The sequence below is a fragment of the Trifolium pratense genome, linkage group LG7 (genome assembly GCF_020283565.1).
Source record: "Trifolium pratense cultivar HEN17-A07 linkage group LG7, ARS_RC_1.1, whole genome shotgun sequence".
In the NCBI taxonomy this organism is placed as follows: domain Eukaryota; kingdom Viridiplantae; phylum Streptophyta; class Magnoliopsida; order Fabales; family Fabaceae; genus Trifolium; species Trifolium pratense.
This window is the reverse complement of record NC_060065.1, coordinates 6,455,671-6,475,460: the sequence shown is the minus strand read 5'-3', so window position 1 is coordinate 6,475,460 and position 19,790 is coordinate 6,455,671. Positions and strand designations below refer to the sequence as shown.

Sequence of the window (19,790 nt, the reverse complement as noted above, 5' to 3'; positions counted from 1 at the left end):
CTCTACAATTTTATTTTTGGATTTGGTCCTTCTAAGTGAATGAATGGGCATCATCATTGACACATCATCCTCGTTCGCCACGTCACACATTGCCAAATCAGCCTATGTTTGCCACATCATCATTTTTATAACGGCACTTAACGTTAGGGCTTAAAACCAAATGGATTTGCACATTTAGGACTATTTTAAAACAAAAAAAGATACAGGGATGAAAACCAAAAACTCCTGAACTTACAGGGACCAATTGATCATTTAAGCCTTTTAAAAATTATAAAAAGTGATTGAACGGTGGATTGAAAATTTGAAATGGTGTGAACGACCACACATCAGGAAACTGGAGAGTCTTCACAGGGGACAATCCGTTCTAAAATAAAAAATTTCTACCAATTAAAAACCATCATTCTTCTTTGGATTAGTATTATTTTTTTGTATTATATCAATATTTTTTTAGTATATACTCCTATGTAATACTCCTTCCGTCTCAAAATAGAAGAAAAAATAAGTCAAACAAATTTGATATATTTGGTTCAAAATTTGGGTCAAATATATTCATTTTTGTTGACCAACTTTTACTTATATTTTAAGACCAAGGGAATATAATAAAACATATAATTTTTTTATGATCAGTGCAAATATTAGTAGATTATTTTATGTTTTAATTAAGTTGGTTTTCTACATTTAAAACTTTTTAAACTAATCCCTTACGTTATTAATATTATAATAATTAGGATTAGGATATTTTAGTCAAATTTTTGTTTAAAACATCCACGTAATTAACTAACAAAAACGCACACATGGATAATTATTTTTTATTTTTTTTTTATAATACACACATGGATAATTTTGAGTATCGCATAAGATAACTTAAATTTGTTAACGCGTAGGAGATCAACTTAAATGAAACAAAATTTCAACTGATTCACATTCATAAATTCAAGTTGATTTAAAGTAGTTTTTCTTAATTAAATTAAAATCTTGAAGTAAACACAATGATATTTATTTATATATGACTTCTATTGAGTGCACTAAACTTTCACTCGGTCAAGGAAACGGTATGTATAGTTCTTTCATTTTCGTTTACCTTTTACCAAATCATATTTTAATAGCGTTAATGTATAATAATTCAAACTGTCAAAAAAAAATGTATATTTTGATAGGCATCATGAAATAAAATACAAATCCGTTTAATTAGTAAATATATTAGTACATAAGCAGCAGCACTGCTATTTGGCAATAAATATCAAATTCAATTAACGCACAGACAAATATTTAATTACTGAGTGACAAATGTGAATATAATCAACATTCAACCATAATGCATATCAGCTGCATAGAAATTTCTTAACTATGTCATGGTTGTTTACTTGTTTTCATCCGGTTGTTTAATACAAAATTTTCAACATATGACTCTATTTTTATTTGATTTTAATAGATATCTACATTGATGATATAAAATACGTAGTTTTATACGATCCCCGTGAACTTAGCTCAATTGTTAGGAATATCGTATTATATATACAAAGCTGGAGTTCGAATCCCGAACACTCTACTTATTTCACGGTGAAATTTCTAGTCAAGAAGATTTCAAACACCTAAGATAAAACAAGGAAAGATTCCATGAATTTAATCTTCAACTTCAGCCCATCCTCAATTATTTTGTGTCTCATTTTCCCGATTCTTTAACTCATCGACCACTTTGGTTTTTCTTGGTGCCGGGTATCGAACTGAGTACCTCTAAGTTGAAGAACAAATCCTCAACCAAGTGACCTCTTAGGAAACAGGCTCGACCGCTTTGGTTTGATTACTCATTTCTTCGTCAAACAAATAAAAATATATAGTTGCATATTTGCATCATTTTCTGCCTTATAAACTGCCCAAATCACACCAGAAATGAGTCATTACACATGGAAATGTGAAATGGAAAATGCAAGCAAACCTAGAAACTGTAGAATAGAACTGCAAAATTGAAATGCAAGCAATCAAGCCCAGTAAAGCATAGACATTCATACCCAAATATTGTTTTATCAAACCAGAAACAAACATTAAACCTTACATGAAAAGAACACAAACCATTAAACCTTTTGATTCCACACGAGCAATTTTTCCTTCGTCTTCACATGCTCAATTGATTTTGATGACATAGAATAATGCAAATAGGAGATTTGTGCGAATGGGCTTGGATCTCATATCAGTAACTAGCTCGAAGGATGAGGATACTCAAACACATTTATACACTCAACAGTCCGGAAACCTAAACAATGCGTAACTTCAAACAACTTCACCACACACCCCATGCCTAATGTGAGCCTGAGTCCAATTCTCACATTGCTATCTTTATCTCGGCTCTAATACCATGTTATATGGGGTTCTAATACCATGTTATATGGGGTTGGATCTCATCCCAAAAGCTAGCTCGAACGATCAAGTATACTGATTTTAATGACATAGAAGAATGCAAATAGGAGATTTGTACGAATGGGGCGAGGTGAAGAAACGAACATGGGAGAAGAAGGGAGAAGCAGAAACGATCAGAAAAGGGAAAGCGGAAGACTATGGCGAAATTCTATATATTTATTTATGAGCTTTCGCAATTGGGACATAAAACTAATCTTGAATCAATACAATAACTAGGAGCTTGCATGTTACAATTGTAGATGAGGTCATGTTGCTTGTAAGTTAATTTCATTGCAATGCACAGAAGAAACTTCTTGGTTAGTAATTTGTACAACATCCATTTCTCTGTTTGGACTAAAGTCGCCATAAACCGAAACATTTGATTCAGTTTGACTAGATGGACTAGGAGGACAATGTGTACCTAGAGATGGGCCTAAATCATCTTCATCATGATGATGACGACTATTACCGCTTTTAATTTTATTTTCACTTTTCTTGAATGTGTGACAGTTCGAGTCTCTTTGATCAAATATTCTTACCAAGATGCAAACTCGTTGCCATATTGAAGTATTTGGATCATTGTTTAACCATATATGTTTGTGCTGATATAGAAATGTTACCACAAAGATTAGGAGTGCTAATAGGGAAGCAATCCCTGCAATGAGAAATAGTCCCCAAAAGCTTTCAAGTCCAAGATTGTTATTAGAGGAAATTTCTTTATTAGAATCTAGACAAATAGCTTCCTTGAACCATGCCTTCTCAATTGTTCTCATTTTGTCTCCTTGAGTCACATTTAGGATTGCCCTTGAAATATCAGCCACAAGAGGTGAGCCTTTTGGAAAAGCCTACAAATCATCACACACAAGTCAATTCACCATAAGTGGTGTTTTAAAAACAGAATCAGTTATTGAACCGGCTAAACCTTTAAGTTATGGTTCAACAGATATTGAATCGGCTAAACCTCAGTTGGTTCAACCACAGTTGAACTTGATGACAAATAAATAAACAAAAAAGCAAAAAGTATAATACTATTGGCCATTCAAACCGATTCAATCCAATTTTTAAAACATTGCTCAAAAGAAAATGATAATACTATTGGTATTAGGGAGAGATATTGTAAGAGAGAGGGAGAGGGAGAGGGAGAATTAAAACAACTTACATATCCAAAACCACCAGCTTTAAATCTTGGTTCAACCATGACATACTTTGAACAACTATAAGTTCCAAGAAAGTGCTTAACATAGGGAACTTCATCAAAAGCAGCATCAATGCCACCATTTACACTTCCTTTTATGAAAAGCTCATTACATTCTTCAGGTGATTGATAAGTAATAATCTGAGAATCTGGAAAACCCAAGTTCTTCAAAATTCCATAAACAAAAGAACCTTTGAGATAGCCAACATTCATCTTATTCTTTAGAAGTTGGTCAACATCTGTAATAGCTGGCCTTAGTTGTTCAACTGTTAAAAGTGAAGTCAAGCTTGCAGTGTAACTTTGAACCAGAATTAAAACCACAAAAACCCATACAACCACAACAAATCTAGCCAAGTTGCTCACCACTTTCTCTCCTATCATAAGAATAAGATAATTAACATTATGAGTCTCTTTTGATCAACTTATTTGAACTTATCGACTAGCATAAATACTTGCAAGACCATTTGAGAGAACTTATGAAACAGTTTATGAACCGTCCATAAGTTGTTTTCAAACTAAAAAGTGATGTATTTGCAAGGCTTAAAAGTAAAAAATAGATTTAATGTGATATGTTTGTAGAGAACTTATGAAACAGTTTATGAACAGTCCATAAGTTGTTGTATGTGTGTGTTTGATTTGATAAGTGATACTTACTATGAGCATAGACCATAGTTGAGAAGGAAAACCATAAGCTTGTGCCAATCTGATGAGAGGGTGGTCCTCTGAAGTCGTTGTTTACTCGATGTTCAAGAACCCATACAACAAATCCAATGAATACAAATGAACAAGCTGATACTACCCAAAGATCCCATGTCAGTGGCTTCAAAAAAGCCCATGCATTTTTCTTCCTGCTGTCTTTCATTGAAACAACCATTGTCACACCAGATTCTGTGTATGGCATTGTGAAATCAACTTTGTTGGATCTATCTGCAGTGATTGTAATATCCCCCACTACCGCGTCAAAGTTCTGTCAATCCAAAATTAACATGTTATTCACATGCTCGTGATGAAATAATCAATCACATATAAAAGAGGGTTAAAAGATATATAAGAAAAGGAGTACTTACCCCATAATAAAGTTGATTGATCAACTCATCATATGTTCCTGCCATCTCATCACCATCAGGCTTTGCATATCGAACAAATTCATATGGCAAGTCATAAGGCAAAATATCCACCACAGCTGTGAAGACATCAATGCAGAAACCAGTGGCTTTTGTTGTATCGGTACTATGATCATATGTTACTTTCAAGAACTCAGTGTAGTTATTATCTCCACTTTTAATTGGAACACCTATCTTCAACTTCTTCCCAATAGTAGGAATTTCCCATCCCTTTGGAATAGAGTACACATCCCCTGGCCATATGATTGATCCAAGATCATCTTTAGAACTAGAATATCTGCTATTATTGCTCATGTTGCCTTTTGAGTCCAAATTTCTAGTCAACCCTTTATCTGGTGTCCAAAATCCAACCCTCTTCTCCCCATCACCAATCATATTAATTATCTCAAATGTTGATGCTTGTAACTTTCCACCAATAACATTGAAATCACCACTAAGACCATTAAAGCTAGTGTTTGACAAGGCTTCACTCAATTTGTCACCATTTTGTGCAATACCAAACTTTTCAAAATCAGGTATGTTGTAATTGCTTGATGTGTTGCTCTCATTGTAACCAAATTTGGTGTTTCCAATTCCAACTTTCTCAATAGCCATTGCTAATGCAATTGTAGCATCATAAGCCCATATTCCAAAAATGTTCAAATTTGTGTCAACAAGTGTTGGATTGTCACTAATGAATTTTCTTTTCCATCTAACTCTAAAATCATCTAGCTTTTTTGTTTTTGGAATATAAGTCCTAACACCCAATACACCTTCCATTGATTCCTTCACATTAAAATCAAATGAATTGAATAAATTAGCCATACTATCAGTTACTATCCAAACATAACCTTGACTCATCATCCCTATTTTTTTTGCTAAGGTAAAAAGTTTAGACCCGAGATTTGTTGACATGTGCACAACAAATACTCTAGTGGATATAATAGTCATTATTTTATAAAGCTCTTGAGTGATAGCATCATCTGTGGCTGAAAGAGAAATTGCACTTAGATAAGGTACTTTGATATTGGCTTGTTGAAGAACATTGGTTAAATAAGGTATGAGTCCTTCACCAAAACTATTGTCTATGTAAATTGGGACAACTTGTTTCCAACCAAAAGCTAGTACAATTGATGTGATTGCTTTAACTTGAGCTGAATCAATTTGTGATATTTGAAAAAAATATGGACTTTGAAGTGATGCTAGTGAAGGACTTGTTGCTGAAAAGGTTACAATGGGTATTTGTGCTTTGTCTCCTAGTTGAATCACAAAAATTGCTTCCATTGTTGTTGATGGTCCCATTATGGCTTGCACTTCCTCATTTTTTATGAGATCCAAAGCTGTTTATAATTCAATTAAATAATTATTTATTTTATTAATAGAAAAGGTAACATTATAACATACATGCCTAATCCAACACTCTTTGTATCTGAAAAAGGAACCGGTCTTGAAGAAAATTATGTGAACGCGACTAGGAGAAACTAGGGGTATACATGAATTGGATAAATGATACTTAATCATTTGTAAAATTGCAAACTAGTAATCAAATGTAGGTATGATTTTGGCCGAAAGAGGCCCAAATCAGTCCATGTACAATTGTGCACGGACTCCGAACGGACACCACGACACAGATACGAACACCGCGACATCGTTTATGTAAAAAATGTAGGACACCGATACCGCTACATATTTATAAAACATATAAATTGAGAATCAAAATATATACATGTAAATCTAATTTGAGCAATATATTTCTTAAAAAAAGTTTTAAAACAAGATATAATAGTATTTTACCTTTATTTATCCATTTACTTTCGAAAAAACTAAAAATATTGTAATCAAAATGTATTGTCTTAAATCCCTCATTGATCAATATTGTTGTTTCGACACATTTTAACTCTTGTAGATTTTTCTGATATGTGCATAACATAAGGAGAGTATAAGCAAAGGAAAAATATATTTTTTTTGGACACTGGTCCGACACGGGTCGTACGAATGTCTTACAGGTGTCGAACACCGATCAAAAGAGTGTCGAAGTAAATAAAAAATTGAGTCTTTTCCGATACCGATATAAGCTATCTGACACGTGTCGGGTGAGTATCACACGAGTGTCGGATACCGCACATGTTGGACACCGCGACACGCCTAATCATAGAAGTGTCGGTGCTTGTTAGATAGTAGGAGATACTATGAGGCATCTATGAAGTCAAATACAATGGCAATGAATTAATATAAAAATGTCAAGATTACATTCAAAACTTAAATAAAATTTTGTTTCTTATAAATATGGAGAATTTTGTTTCAGTCTTTGTATCAACTTTTTAGTCTCTGCAAAATATAAATAGTATACTTTTAGTCTCTAATTTAGGGACCAAAAAAATGTAATTTTTAGAGTCTAAAAAATGAGTCCAAAGAATAAAATTAAATAAGCATAATTTTTTTTTTGTCAAGTAGTCTAGCAGTGGCTAGACTCACATTTAAATATGAAAAAAATATGGAATCTGAAGTTCAAACTCCGGACACTCTAATAATATTTCTGGTAGCTACCATTTGAGCTATATTTAATGGACTAAATAAGCTGTATTTATAGGGATAAAAACTTATTTAATCTTTCTTAAGAAACATTAATCCTAGAATTAAATAGTACTCTTGATTTTTGCTATAGACCAAGTCAGAGATAACAAGAGATTTTGACGGAGTATCTAAAAAGATCTAGTAGTAGCCTAATAATAAATGTCAAAGCCCATATATTATCCCAAAAATATGAAAGTCAAAGTACGTGTAAATAAAGACGCGTTTGGATAAGAAAATAGTAGTAGGCGACAAGAAATGCCGTAAGGTAACTAGAAAAATGTTTATGTTTTGTTCTGCACTCAATAATAACTCACGTCTCTCTGCAGGTTACTCGTATGGCATGGCTTCTGGGGTGTTGAAAATATGCAAACTCTATACACTAGCTCCTAATTTTAGAGGTTAAAAACAAACAAAACAAAGAGATCATATTCCAATGTTGTGTAGATATATAGTTGAGACAATATTATTTCGTGTAGATGAAATTACATACCGTGTGCAGCAGCAGTGACCACGTCCTTGTGAGAATCTCTAAGGATGATTTGGATTCTAGTTTTGTAATGAGAATGAGAGTGATAGAAATCTGAGAGAGCCATGTTGATGCAGCTCAATCCTATTATACCAACCGTTCCATTGCTAACATCAAGTACAGCTCCAACTTTCACCGCAACGTTACTCTCGTTTCTAGTTTGTGCCATTCCACCAAACATATTTACAAACCAACAAGTTATTATAACAATGAATATCATAATTGAGGGATTATCGATCTTCACCATCGATTTTAATTTGAGTATGTATGTGGCTACCTAGTTATAATAATGAAAGCATCTTGATATATACATATATATATATATATGTTGAAATTGAGTCGTTTGCCCCAAGTATATGTATACTCACAAAGCATCTTTTAGTCGTCGATTGAAAAGTACACACACTCACGTCCACACATCTTGTCAAAGCTTAGTTTTTCTTTTATTAATAATAAAAACAAAATGAAAGATGAATTTAGAAATAGACACGTAGAAAAAAATAATTATATATTTTCATATCTCCTTGTGAAAGAGTCCACTATTAATAAATGAAGAATTTCAAACTTGATAAGATTAAATAGTCGAGAGACTCTTATTTTTCCCTTTCTCCATGTTAAGAGAAGTCTCATATCGGGTGAGATAGTCAGTAAAAAAAAAAGTGAGGGGACAATCTTCACCATACAAGCTCGGTTCGTAAGGATGACTTAGGCTCGATACTCATTTTTTTTATGGTATCAGAGTTTTCTCCATAATTCGTTGGGCCACCTGTTATCAGGTTTATGTTATCGTGTGTCTTTATAAAGTTGGAATAATATTCCTCAATCCTCACCTTACATATTATAAGTAAGGGGACAATCTTTACCTACAAGCTCGGTTTGTAAGATGATTTAGGCCCAACACTCATTTCTCTGATGGTTCTCCACGATTCATTGGGCCACCTGTTATCAGGTTTCTGTTATCGTGAGTCTTTATAAAGTTGGAATAATATTCCTCAATCCTCACCTTACATATTATAAGTGAGAGCAATCATCATCATACAAGCTGATTTTGTTGGGAAATTAGTTTGTTAAGCATGTAATGGATCGGTTATCCTCTAACAAAATTGAAGTTGAATTCCTTCTATTATTATTATAAGTGGATTTGTTAATGATATTGCTTTATTAAACTACACAATGATAATCAGAAAATGTTAATTTCAGCACAATATCAATTTATCTTCTCCTAGTCCCACTATGAAGGACTTTTTGTTATAAATGTATGTGGTGATTTCTCTTGTTTTGTAAGAGTACTATATTTGCAATTCTGTATTGTACTTGATTCTGTGAGACATATCCAAATACTTTAATAGGAAATGGGAATTGGAGTCAAATATATAGACTTGTCTTTTGCTAAATAATTTCACTGTTGTTCACATGATCAACTTCTTGATTAATAATTTGTACAACATCCATTTCTGTGTTTGGACTAAATTCCCCATAAACCAAAATATTTGATTCGGTTTGACTAAATGGACTAGGAGGACATTGTGTATCCAAAGAGGCCTCAACTGCACCTAAATCATCATCATGATGATCACTACTGTTACTATTTTCACTTTTCTTGAATGTGTAACAGTGCAAGTCTCTTTGATCAAATATCTTTACCAAAATGCAAATCCGTCGCCATAATGAAGTACTTAAATTATTTTGTAGCCAAATGTGTTTGTGCTCATATAGGAAGGGCACCCAAAAGAATAGTAGTGCTATTATGGAAGCAATTCCAGCTATGAGAAACAGTCCCCAAAAGCTTTCAAGTCCAAGATTGTTATTAGAGGAAACTTTTGTATTAGAATCTGGACAAGTAGGTTCATTGAACCATATATTTTCAATTGTTTTCATTTTGCCTCCCTCTGTCACATTTAGGATTGCCCTTGAAATGTCAGCTACAAGTGGTGATCCTTTTGGAAACACCTACAAGTTCACCCCACACCAGTCAATTCAGTAATCACAATCAATAATTTAAAACTGACATACTTTGAACAACCATGACATACTTTGAACAACTATAAGTTCCAAGAAAGTGCTTAACATAAGCAACTTCATCAAAAGCAGCATCAATACCTCCATTTACACTTCCTTTGATGAAAAGGTCATGAAATTCTTTAGGTGATTGATAAGCAATGAGCTGAGAGTCTGAGAAACCTAAGTTCTTCACAATTCCGTAAACATAAGAACCAATGGGATAGCCAACATTCATCTTATTCCTTATAAGTTCGTTAACATCTGTAATTGTTGGACTTAGTTGTTCAACTGTTAACATCGAAGTCAAGCTTGCAGTGTAACTTTGAACCAGAATTAGAACCACAAAAACCCAAACAACCGTTACAAATCGAGTCAAGTTGCTCACCACTTTCTCTCCTATCATCGAAATGAGATAGTTAACATTAATAGTCTTTTTGGAATGATTTGTTCGAATTCATCTACTAGCATAAACATTCGTGAAATTAGTTTATCACATGTCCATAAATAGTTTATAATAGCTTATAAAAACTACTTCTATGAGTGTTTGATGAGTGATACTTACTATGAGCATAAACCATAGTTGAGAAGGAAAACCATAAACTTGTGCCAATCTGATAAGAGGGTGGTCCTCGGAAATCATCGTTTATTTTGTGTTCAAGGTTCCATACAACAAATCCAAACAATACAAAAGAACCAACTGATGCTACCCAAAGATCCCATGTCAGTGGCTTCAAAAAAGTCCATGCATTTTTCTTCCTATTGTCTTTCATTGAAACAACCATTGTTACACCAGATTCTGTGTATGGCATTGTGAAATCAACATAGTTGGATCTGTTTGCAATGATTGTTACATCCCCCACTACTGCATCATACTTCTGTCAATCCAAAATCAACTTTTTTATTCATTCCAGTAGACAAAAGTAAGAAATGCATACATGTATGATGTATTTACGTACGTATATTGGTTATATTATATGTTACACCAGTATAATTTGATCTTATCCTATATATATAAGACATATTCATGATGAAAGAATCATTCACATATATAACTATAACTATATGAGAAAAGGAGTACTTACTCCATCATAAAGTTGAGTGATTAACTCATTGTACGTTCCTGCCATCTCACCATCAGCCTTTGCAAATTGAAAAAATTCATATTGCAAATTATAAGGCAAAATATCCACCGCAGCTTTAAAGACATCAATGCAGAAGCCAGTAGCTTGTGTTTTATTAGTATTATGATCATATGTTACTCTCAAGAATTCAGGGTAGTTATCTGCATGTCTAGCTGGAACTCCTATCTTCAACTTCTTCCAAATAGGAGGAATAGAGTACATATCCCCTGGCCATATGATTGATCTAAGATCATTTTTAGAACTAGAATATATGCTATTTTTGCTTATTAGGCCCTTCATGTCCAAATTTCTAGCTAACCCTTTATTTGGTGTCCAAAATCCAACCCTCTTTTCTCCATTACCAATAACATTAATTATCTCAAATATTGATGCTTGTAGCTTCCCATCAACAACATTGAAATCACCACTAAGACCATTAAAGGTAGTGTTTGACAAAGCTTCACTCAACTTCTCACCATTTTGTGCAATACCAAACTTTTCAAAATTAGGCATGTAGTAATTGCTTGATGTGTTACTCTCGTTGTAACCAAATTTTGTATTTCCAATTCCAACCTTCTCGATTGCCATTGCTAATGCAATTGTAGCATCATAAGCCCAAATTCCAAAAATGTTAAATTTTGTGTTAAACAGTGTTGGATTGTCACTTATGAATTTTCTTTTCCATCTAACTCTAAAATCATCTAGCTTTTTAGTTCTAGGAATATAAGTCCTCACACCAATTACTCCTTCCATTGATTCCCACACATTCAAATTCAATGAATTGAACAAATTAGCCATACTATCGGTTACTATCCAAACATAGCCTTCACCCATCATCCCAATTTTTTTTGCCAAGGTAAAAAGCTTAGAGCCAAGATCTGGTGACATGTGCACAATATATACTCTAGTGGGTATAGTAGTCATTATTTTTTGAAGCTCTCTAGTGATAACATGATCGTTGGCTGAAAGAGAAATTGCACTTAGATAGGGAACTTGGATATTAGCTTCTTGAAGAACATTGGCTAAATAATGTATGAGTCCTTCACCAAAACTATTGTCTATGTAAATTGGGACAACTTGTTTCCAACCAAAAGCTTGAATAATTGAGGTGATGGCTTTAACTTGAGCTGAATCATTTTGTGATATTTGGAAAAAGTATCGACTTTGAAATGATGCTAGTGAAGGGCTTGTTGCTGAAAAGGTTACAATGGGTATGTGTGCTTTGTCTCCTAATTGAATCATGAAATTTGCTTCCATTGTTGTTGTTGGTCCAATGATTGCTTGCACTTCCTCATTCTTTATAAGGTCCAAAGCTGTTCGTCACAAATTCAATAATTATTATTAATTTCATTAAGGGAAAATCGGACATATAACATCTTACGATATTTTTAAATTGTTGTCATAAAGTGAACATACGTGACAATAAAATTTTGAGGAATGATTTAGTAAAAAAATAAAATAAAATTGAGGTATGATATTTTGACACAAATATTTTTACACATTGCTATACATAGGGACAGTTTGATAATGTTGTCTCTAAATAAAGGGACAAATTTGTAATTTTCTCTCTTCATCTTCTTTTTCCTTGTTCGTCTCTCCTTTATATGTACTGTTTAAAAATATTTGTGTCAAAATATCATTCCTCTAAAATTTTACATGGATATTTCATCTCTATTATAAAAAATTCATTGTTAAGTCGATGTCAACTCCTTTTAGTACATGCTCTTGTTCTATGTATAATTTGTGAATTTGGGTTTTAATCCGTGCAACCAAAATCCTCAAATTTCGCCATTGTAAAATTTAAACCCACATATGTACCAAAAAAAATAAAAATAAAAAAAATAAAAAAATTAAACCCACATGTTTTAGTCGTTAATGAAATCGGGTCACCAAATTAAACCGTGACATGGCATGGATTAGTGATGAGGCAAAAGAACAATTTGGGGTTATGATGGCTGCTCTACGTATAGAATGGACGAGGAAAAGAAGATGGAAACGTTGATAATAGTTATGAGTATTTATGTAATTTGGTGACTGGAAGTGCCAAAAAGTAGTTAATTTATATATCGGATTAAGATACTTATAAACTTATTTTGCAAGTTATCCTTATGAAAATTCTCAATTTAATTTGATTAGTTTGTCTAAATCCCAATCATTTTTGTAGGTGTTTGAACTTAGAATTGAATTTTGAACAAAGAAAAACGAAGTTTGGTTTCCATGACCTCACTAAGCGAGCATACAACGAGAAATTGGCAGCGAGCCAGCAGCGAGTTTTCTCGCTTAGCGAGACATCCCTCGCTACAGCGAGCAAGGCGGTATGTGGTACATGTGTCAGTAAACTCATTGTTGAAGAAAGCTCCTCGCTTAGCAAGCCTCTAATTTCCTGACTTGTATAAATAACCATCAGTTGCTGCAAAACGGGATGTTATCACTTTTTACACTTCTGAAAACACAGAGAAATCCTAGGAGCCAAGTTTAAGTAGTTTTGAAGGTGGATTTGCTCATCTTTGTCGAGGAATCAACTCATGGTGTTTGTTCATGTTCATCTCAATTCCTTGCATCTTTGTAAAGTTACCATGATTATGGGTAACTAATTTCTCTTATTGTTGGGATTAATGTAAATTACTCTATTAGTATGTATTTTATCTTGATCATGGTGTTATATATATTCTAGTTACAAATCAATATTGATGTTATCCTTATTTCTATTGTTTTGATCTTTGGATTTGAAATGGTATAGGAATATATGTTTTGAATCTTGATCTAGGATGACATCTATTAAAAACTAAGGTCTAGGAATAGACTTAGATTTAATATTCACATAAAGTATTAGAACTTAATGATATTATATCGATTAAGTACCTGAGTGATCGGAATTTGATAGGTTAAATAGATTTTTCGCCGTTGTCTGGGGACGGAAATGTTCGATGAGTAAATACGTGATGATATTGATAAGTAGCTTGAATATGTATAACTGATCAAGGAAATACATACGAACGAGTAATTGGAATTTAATCCCAGCAATTTCATTTCTCTAATATTAAAATCATCTTTTAACTGCACTTTTATGTTCGCAAGCAAGTTTTTATTACCAAACATCTTGAAAAACCCATACTTAAAATCATGATAATTGTTGAACGACATTTAATATCACACTAGTCCCCGTGGATACGATATAATCAAAATACTTACTTTTTTTTTTTGAAGGAATCAAAATACTTACTTTGATACTTCATTGGTTTACTTTGATACTTCATTGGTGACATATCTCATTAAGGACTAAAACATATAGTTTAACTTTTACGGAGGTGAAATAGGTGTTTTTTCTATGGTGACTAAAATTCAAATTCACAAATATTACCGGAACTAAAAACACATTTTATCCTTTTTATTTTCATGAAACAAGTTATTATAAAAATTTAAATATTTATTAAAAAAATTAAACGTTCTCGATTACTTTTATTTTTCTTAAAAGTTGTAAGCTATTTTATTTGTTTAGACTGAAGGGAGACTATACACGAACCATGCATGTTGATTTATTTATTTTTTTGTTACATCCATGCATGTTGAAATTAATAAGATAAGATCCACACAATGTACCAAAAAAAAAAAAGAATAAGATCCACACATTTTATAGTTGATGCAAATAGTAGTAGCTATAAAGAGACATAAATTTAGGATGAGATTATACTCGTAGAATATAAACTCTTTTGATCTAGAATCGACGACTAAGATTATTTATAATTATTTTTATTCATATATAATATAAACCATTCGATTAAAATATTAACGGTTGTATTTTAAAACTGTGTGAAACAGTATGCAAATATCTTACAGACAATTCAGGTCTGAAATTCAAAGGTGCAAAACTGAAAATTGTAATAATTATATCGTACCGTGTGTGGCTGCAGTGACAACGTCCTTATGAGAATCCTTAACGATGATTTGGATTCTAGTTTTGTAATGAGAATGAGAGTGATAGAAATCTGAGAGAGCCATGTTGATGCAGCTCAATCCTATTATCCCAGCAGCATTAGGACCGTTGCTAATATCAAGTACAGCTCCAACTTTCACTACCACTGTCTCATTTCTTTGTGCCAATATTCCATCATTTAGACACCAACAAGTAACCATGCATATCACAAAGTAAACAAAGCTAATTGGATTACCCTTCTTCTTCATATCGTGTTCTTAGTTAATGGAGTATATATGTGGCTAATAATTAATGAAGCCTCAATCCTTCTTGATATTATATATATATATACTATTCTCAAAGGTATCTTTATAGTCCTTGTCAAAAACAAAGGTATCTTTATAGTCGTCGATTGAAAAGTATTCGCACTTTTATCCACACGGTTAAGAATCGGTTTTGTTTGTTTACCCCTCGTATTGAAAAGTAAACATACTCACATCCCAATCAAACTAAATTGCTATAGATAGCTTGAACAAAACAAAAATTGCTATAGATAGTTTTTTTAATTAAATATTTAAATGATTCATTCATTTAAATAATTAAATCGATAAATTAAGAATATATAAAATGATATTAAAGTCTCTCCAAAGTCACCCGTTATTGTGCCACTTACTATTTATATCCACGCAACATGTTCAATAATGTTGGGCGTGAGAGGTTATATTAAGAAGTCTCGCATCGAATGTGAGTTGACCTGGACAAGGATTTATAAGTAAGGTAATTCTCATCTTATAAGTCAGTTTTGTAGGTTGAGTTAGATTCAGCTCACAATTCTAAAAATTAATGTAAATATAAATTTAAAATCGTTAAAAACAAGAAGTAGAAATGCTTATTAAAAGAAATGCAAATTTTTTATAAATAAAAATATAGTTATATTTTTTAAAAGGTTCTCTTGAAAGACATCCTAATCCTATAGTGTTATACAAAGCAGAACAACTCATCGGTAGCTGCCTATCTACCCCAGCCATGGTTCGGATTGAACTTATGGTAACAGATTATGGTAACAGAGGGCAAGAGTGTTACTATTACACTTGGAACTTTTGGCTGAGCAAAAGAATTAAAAAAACAAAAAAAAAAAAAACAAATTATAAGAAGAAAAAAAATGAATTTTTATCTTTTCAAAATTTACTTTTACTTATTCTTATAAAACTAAGTGATAAATATATTTTTAGTCTATTTATTTATGTACCAAAATATATATATATATATATTTAGTCCCTTTGAATATTTCAAATTTTGTTTTTCATCCCTTTAAAAAATTTCATCAAATATTGGTCCCGTAAATTTTTCGTCTTCAAGATTGGTCCTCGATGTTAACTACCAGTCTACCACTAACGGAAATTGACGTGGCATGTACACATTGCTACTTTTAAATGAATACATTGCTATTATTAGTTTTATGGTGTGTTAATAAGCTAGTTTATAGCTTATTATAGTAACTTATAAGTTTGTTTCATAAAATTAGAGATGTTTGGTAACAAGCTTTTTTTATTAGTTTATAATTGTTTTTCATATGTTATTTCAACTAGCGTTTGAACTTATAACTTATAGTTTTTATACCTTTTATTCCAATTTTAACCTTACTATTTTAAGTTCTTTATTTTTTTTAATAAAAAACTACTCACTCACAAAAATAACTATTCACTCACATAAAATAATACTTCTATGTTATTTTATGATTACAAAAGTTAAATTTATCAAATACTTTAATTTATTTTACTAGATTTTCAGCTATTAGTTAGTTTATATAACTTATTTTTACTAATCAGAGCATTAATTGAAAAAATTAGAAAAAGTCAAAATCCCAAAATTGGTTAGGTTTGAACCCTAATTTAATCGGTTAGTTTACTCTCATGCATGTCACCATCTCTCATCAATCTCCATTCATCACCAATCAAAATAGAAACTTCAAATTTAAGAAACTTCATATGTAAACGAGCTCTCCATTGCAAACAATTTTCCCATCCATCGTCAACCGGTAGCAGAAGCATCGCGAATGTCAAGTGAAGGTAACAGTTTAAAGAAACAACAATTCTGGAATTTGTTTTTCTTTTTGTCCGTTTTTTTAAAAAAAAAATATTTGCTTCCTTATACTTCCTACATCCTTTTAGTTTGGTTTCTAGATTTATTAAGAATCCAATTTATCTAACATATTTTCAATGAATCTTAAAAGTAAACTCTATTTTATATTAAGAATCGGAGGAAATATAATGTAATTTTATATATGGATGAAATTAGGTTGCAGTGTGGAAACAAAGAAAACAAACAACGCCAAAAAAATTGGCTATCTTCATTTTTTTTGGTTTACAAAAGAGTAGAGAATCAAACTCGGATTTCATGTATACAACTCAAATCTCTCGCCACTAAATCAAATCTAGTGACTTCGTTTTCTTCAATTTTTGGTAAAGGAATAATAATTATATAATGTTTTTTTGTTTTTAAAATAAAACTAGAATAATAATAATAATTAATTTAATAAAGCCATATTTGACCAAAAAATAAGTTATAATGGTAGATCAGTAAAAACAAAATGCTAGCCGTCGGTTCCACGTTAGCTTCTACTATTAAGTTAAACTAATAGCAAGGACCACAAATGCAAACGGAATAATTTAGAGGACCACAATTTGATGAAAAAAATTTAAAGAGATTAAAAATGAAACTTGAGATATTTATGGGATTAAAAATATATTAAGTCCATTTCACAAATATATATATATATAGTCCCAAAGTTAAATGCAAATTGTATTTAATTTGTTTATTTTCTTCTTTTGTCCATCAATAATCAATAAAAATTACTTTTATGCATGATATAATATTTTAAATTATCATATTTTATTTTTCTTAATAAGTATACTTTTTATTTTTCTTACAAACTGAAACGGAGGGAGTACTATTTTAAATTCTTTAACAAGTGTTCTTAATATTTTTCTTAAAAAAAATAGTTATTTGATAATTTCACACACATTAAAAAATATATAAAAATGAATGAACTTATGAAAGAGTAATATTTTTATTGAAACTTGAGATATTTTTATCACAAAAAATATAGTGGAATCTTAAAGATCTATTATTATATTATATCTAACAGTAAACCACCCACCACTCGCTAATTGTCTTATTTTCTTTCTTTTTTTTTCCTTCATTTTAATTACTAACTTCATCATCGATCTACGTAAATAAAAATCTAGAAAATCAAAAATATAAAAATTTAGAATTGAGATTTTGGGTTTTCTTTTTTCACTTGTCAAAGCTGAGTTTTTTTTATTTTAATAAAAATAAAAAAAAAGTAAAATGAAAGGTGAGTTTAGAAATAGACACGTAGAGAAAAAAATTATATATATATATATATATATTTTCATATCTCCTTATGAAAGAGTCCACTAACAAATGAAGAATTTCAAACTTGATAAGATTAAATAGTCAAGAGATTCTTATTATTCCCATCTCCACATTCCACACTTGGCCTTCTCCAATTTTTCCGTTTCCACACTCAATTCTTATTTTGTTGTGTACTGTGCCTGAATTTTCCTAACCCAATCCCACTTTCTAAGGTTAATGTTTACTATATATCTTAGGGGAAGTTAGTTAGTTTCTTAAGCATGCATGTACTAATGGATTGGTTATGATCTGTCAAAACTGAAATTAAGAAAAATTGAAGCTGAACAATTTACTTCAGGAGGAGGATAGAAAATATGTTAATGATTGCTTTATTAACTACACAATGACAATCAAAAAAAACATTGTTAGCAGCCACCAAGAAAGGGCATTGTTAAGTGATAATTATGATCAACACATTGCAAGCTAATACAAGATGATTGTAACTAACTTGTAGAACAAGTTATTGTATATAGCTAGAGTAGCTTAGCTTAGCATAGAGCTTTATACTTGTATATATAGATCATTAGTTGTACATTGAACTCATTCATTCAATAATGAAAGCCATTTTACTTTCAATTCTCTCTTTTCATTAGATTCTAACATGGTATCAACCGCCTTACCGATCCACCGTAACCGTTTTCTCTCTCCACCATAACCGTTTCGCTTCCGCCGTAACTACCTTTTCTTCTTCGTTTGCAATGGTTCGTCCTCCACCGGATCCCGTTCTTGACAACTCTTCTCCTTACTATGTTCATCCCGGCGACGGTCCTACCTCCGTTGTTGTCACTCCTCTTCTCACCGGTTCCAATTACCACTCATGGTCTCGATCAATGAAGCGCGCACTTGGCGCGAAGATGAAATTTGATTTTGTTACCGGTGCTATTGCAATGCCAACCGATGATTTTGATCCTGCTTATCGTGCTTGGCATCGTTGCAATCAATTGATTTCCTCATGGATCTTGAATTCTGTTTCACCTTCCATTGCTCAATCGGTGGTGTTCATGGAAAATGCAAGAGATATTTGGAATGATCTGCGCGAACGTTTTTCTCAAGGAGATTTAGTTCGCATTTCAGAGCTGCAGCAAGAAATCTGTGCTTTTAGGCAAGAAACTCGCTCAGTTACTGAATTTTACTCGGATCTCAAGACTCTTTGGGAGGAATTGGAGTTGTATCTTCCGATTCCTACTTGTACCTGTCACCATCGTTGTTCTTGCGAAGCTATGCGTACTGCAAGACGCAATCACACCTTACTTCAGACGGTTAGATTCATTTCTGGCTTGAATGATCGTTTTTCCACAGTCAAGTCACAGATCTTGATTATGGATCCTCTTCCTCCCATCAACAAAGTGTTTTCTTTGGTAATTCAACATGAACGCCAAAGTAATTCATCTGAACTTGATGATTCAAAGATTCTAGTTAATGCTGCTAAGAATGGAAAGTTTGCTTCTAGTTCCAAACCTTCCACTCGATCTTGTTCATATTGTGGTAAAGATAATCATGTTGTTGATAATTGCTTCAAAAAGAA

General features: G+C 32.1%; 1 protein-coding gene across 1 annotated transcript; it reads right to left on the bottom strand.

Moving 5' to 3' along the window:
* Positions 1-1,240: 1,240 nt before the first annotated feature.
* Positions 1,241-15,183, bottom strand: LOC123895682 (glutamate receptor 2.7-like). Its single transcript, XM_045946155.1, has 6 exons — positions 14,901-15,183; positions 7,757-7,846; positions 4,657-6,032; positions 4,244-4,556; positions 3,554-3,963; positions 1,241-3,239 (listed from the first exon to the last, which is right to left on the bottom strand). The coding sequence occupies exons 1-6, from the start codon at positions 15,094-15,096 to the stop codon at positions 2,661-2,663; spliced, it is 2,964 nt and encodes a 987-aa protein (XP_045802111.1). The 5' UTR covers positions 15,097-15,183; the 3' UTR covers positions 1,241-2,660.
* Between the last annotated feature and the right edge of the window lie 4,607 nt (positions 15,184-19,790).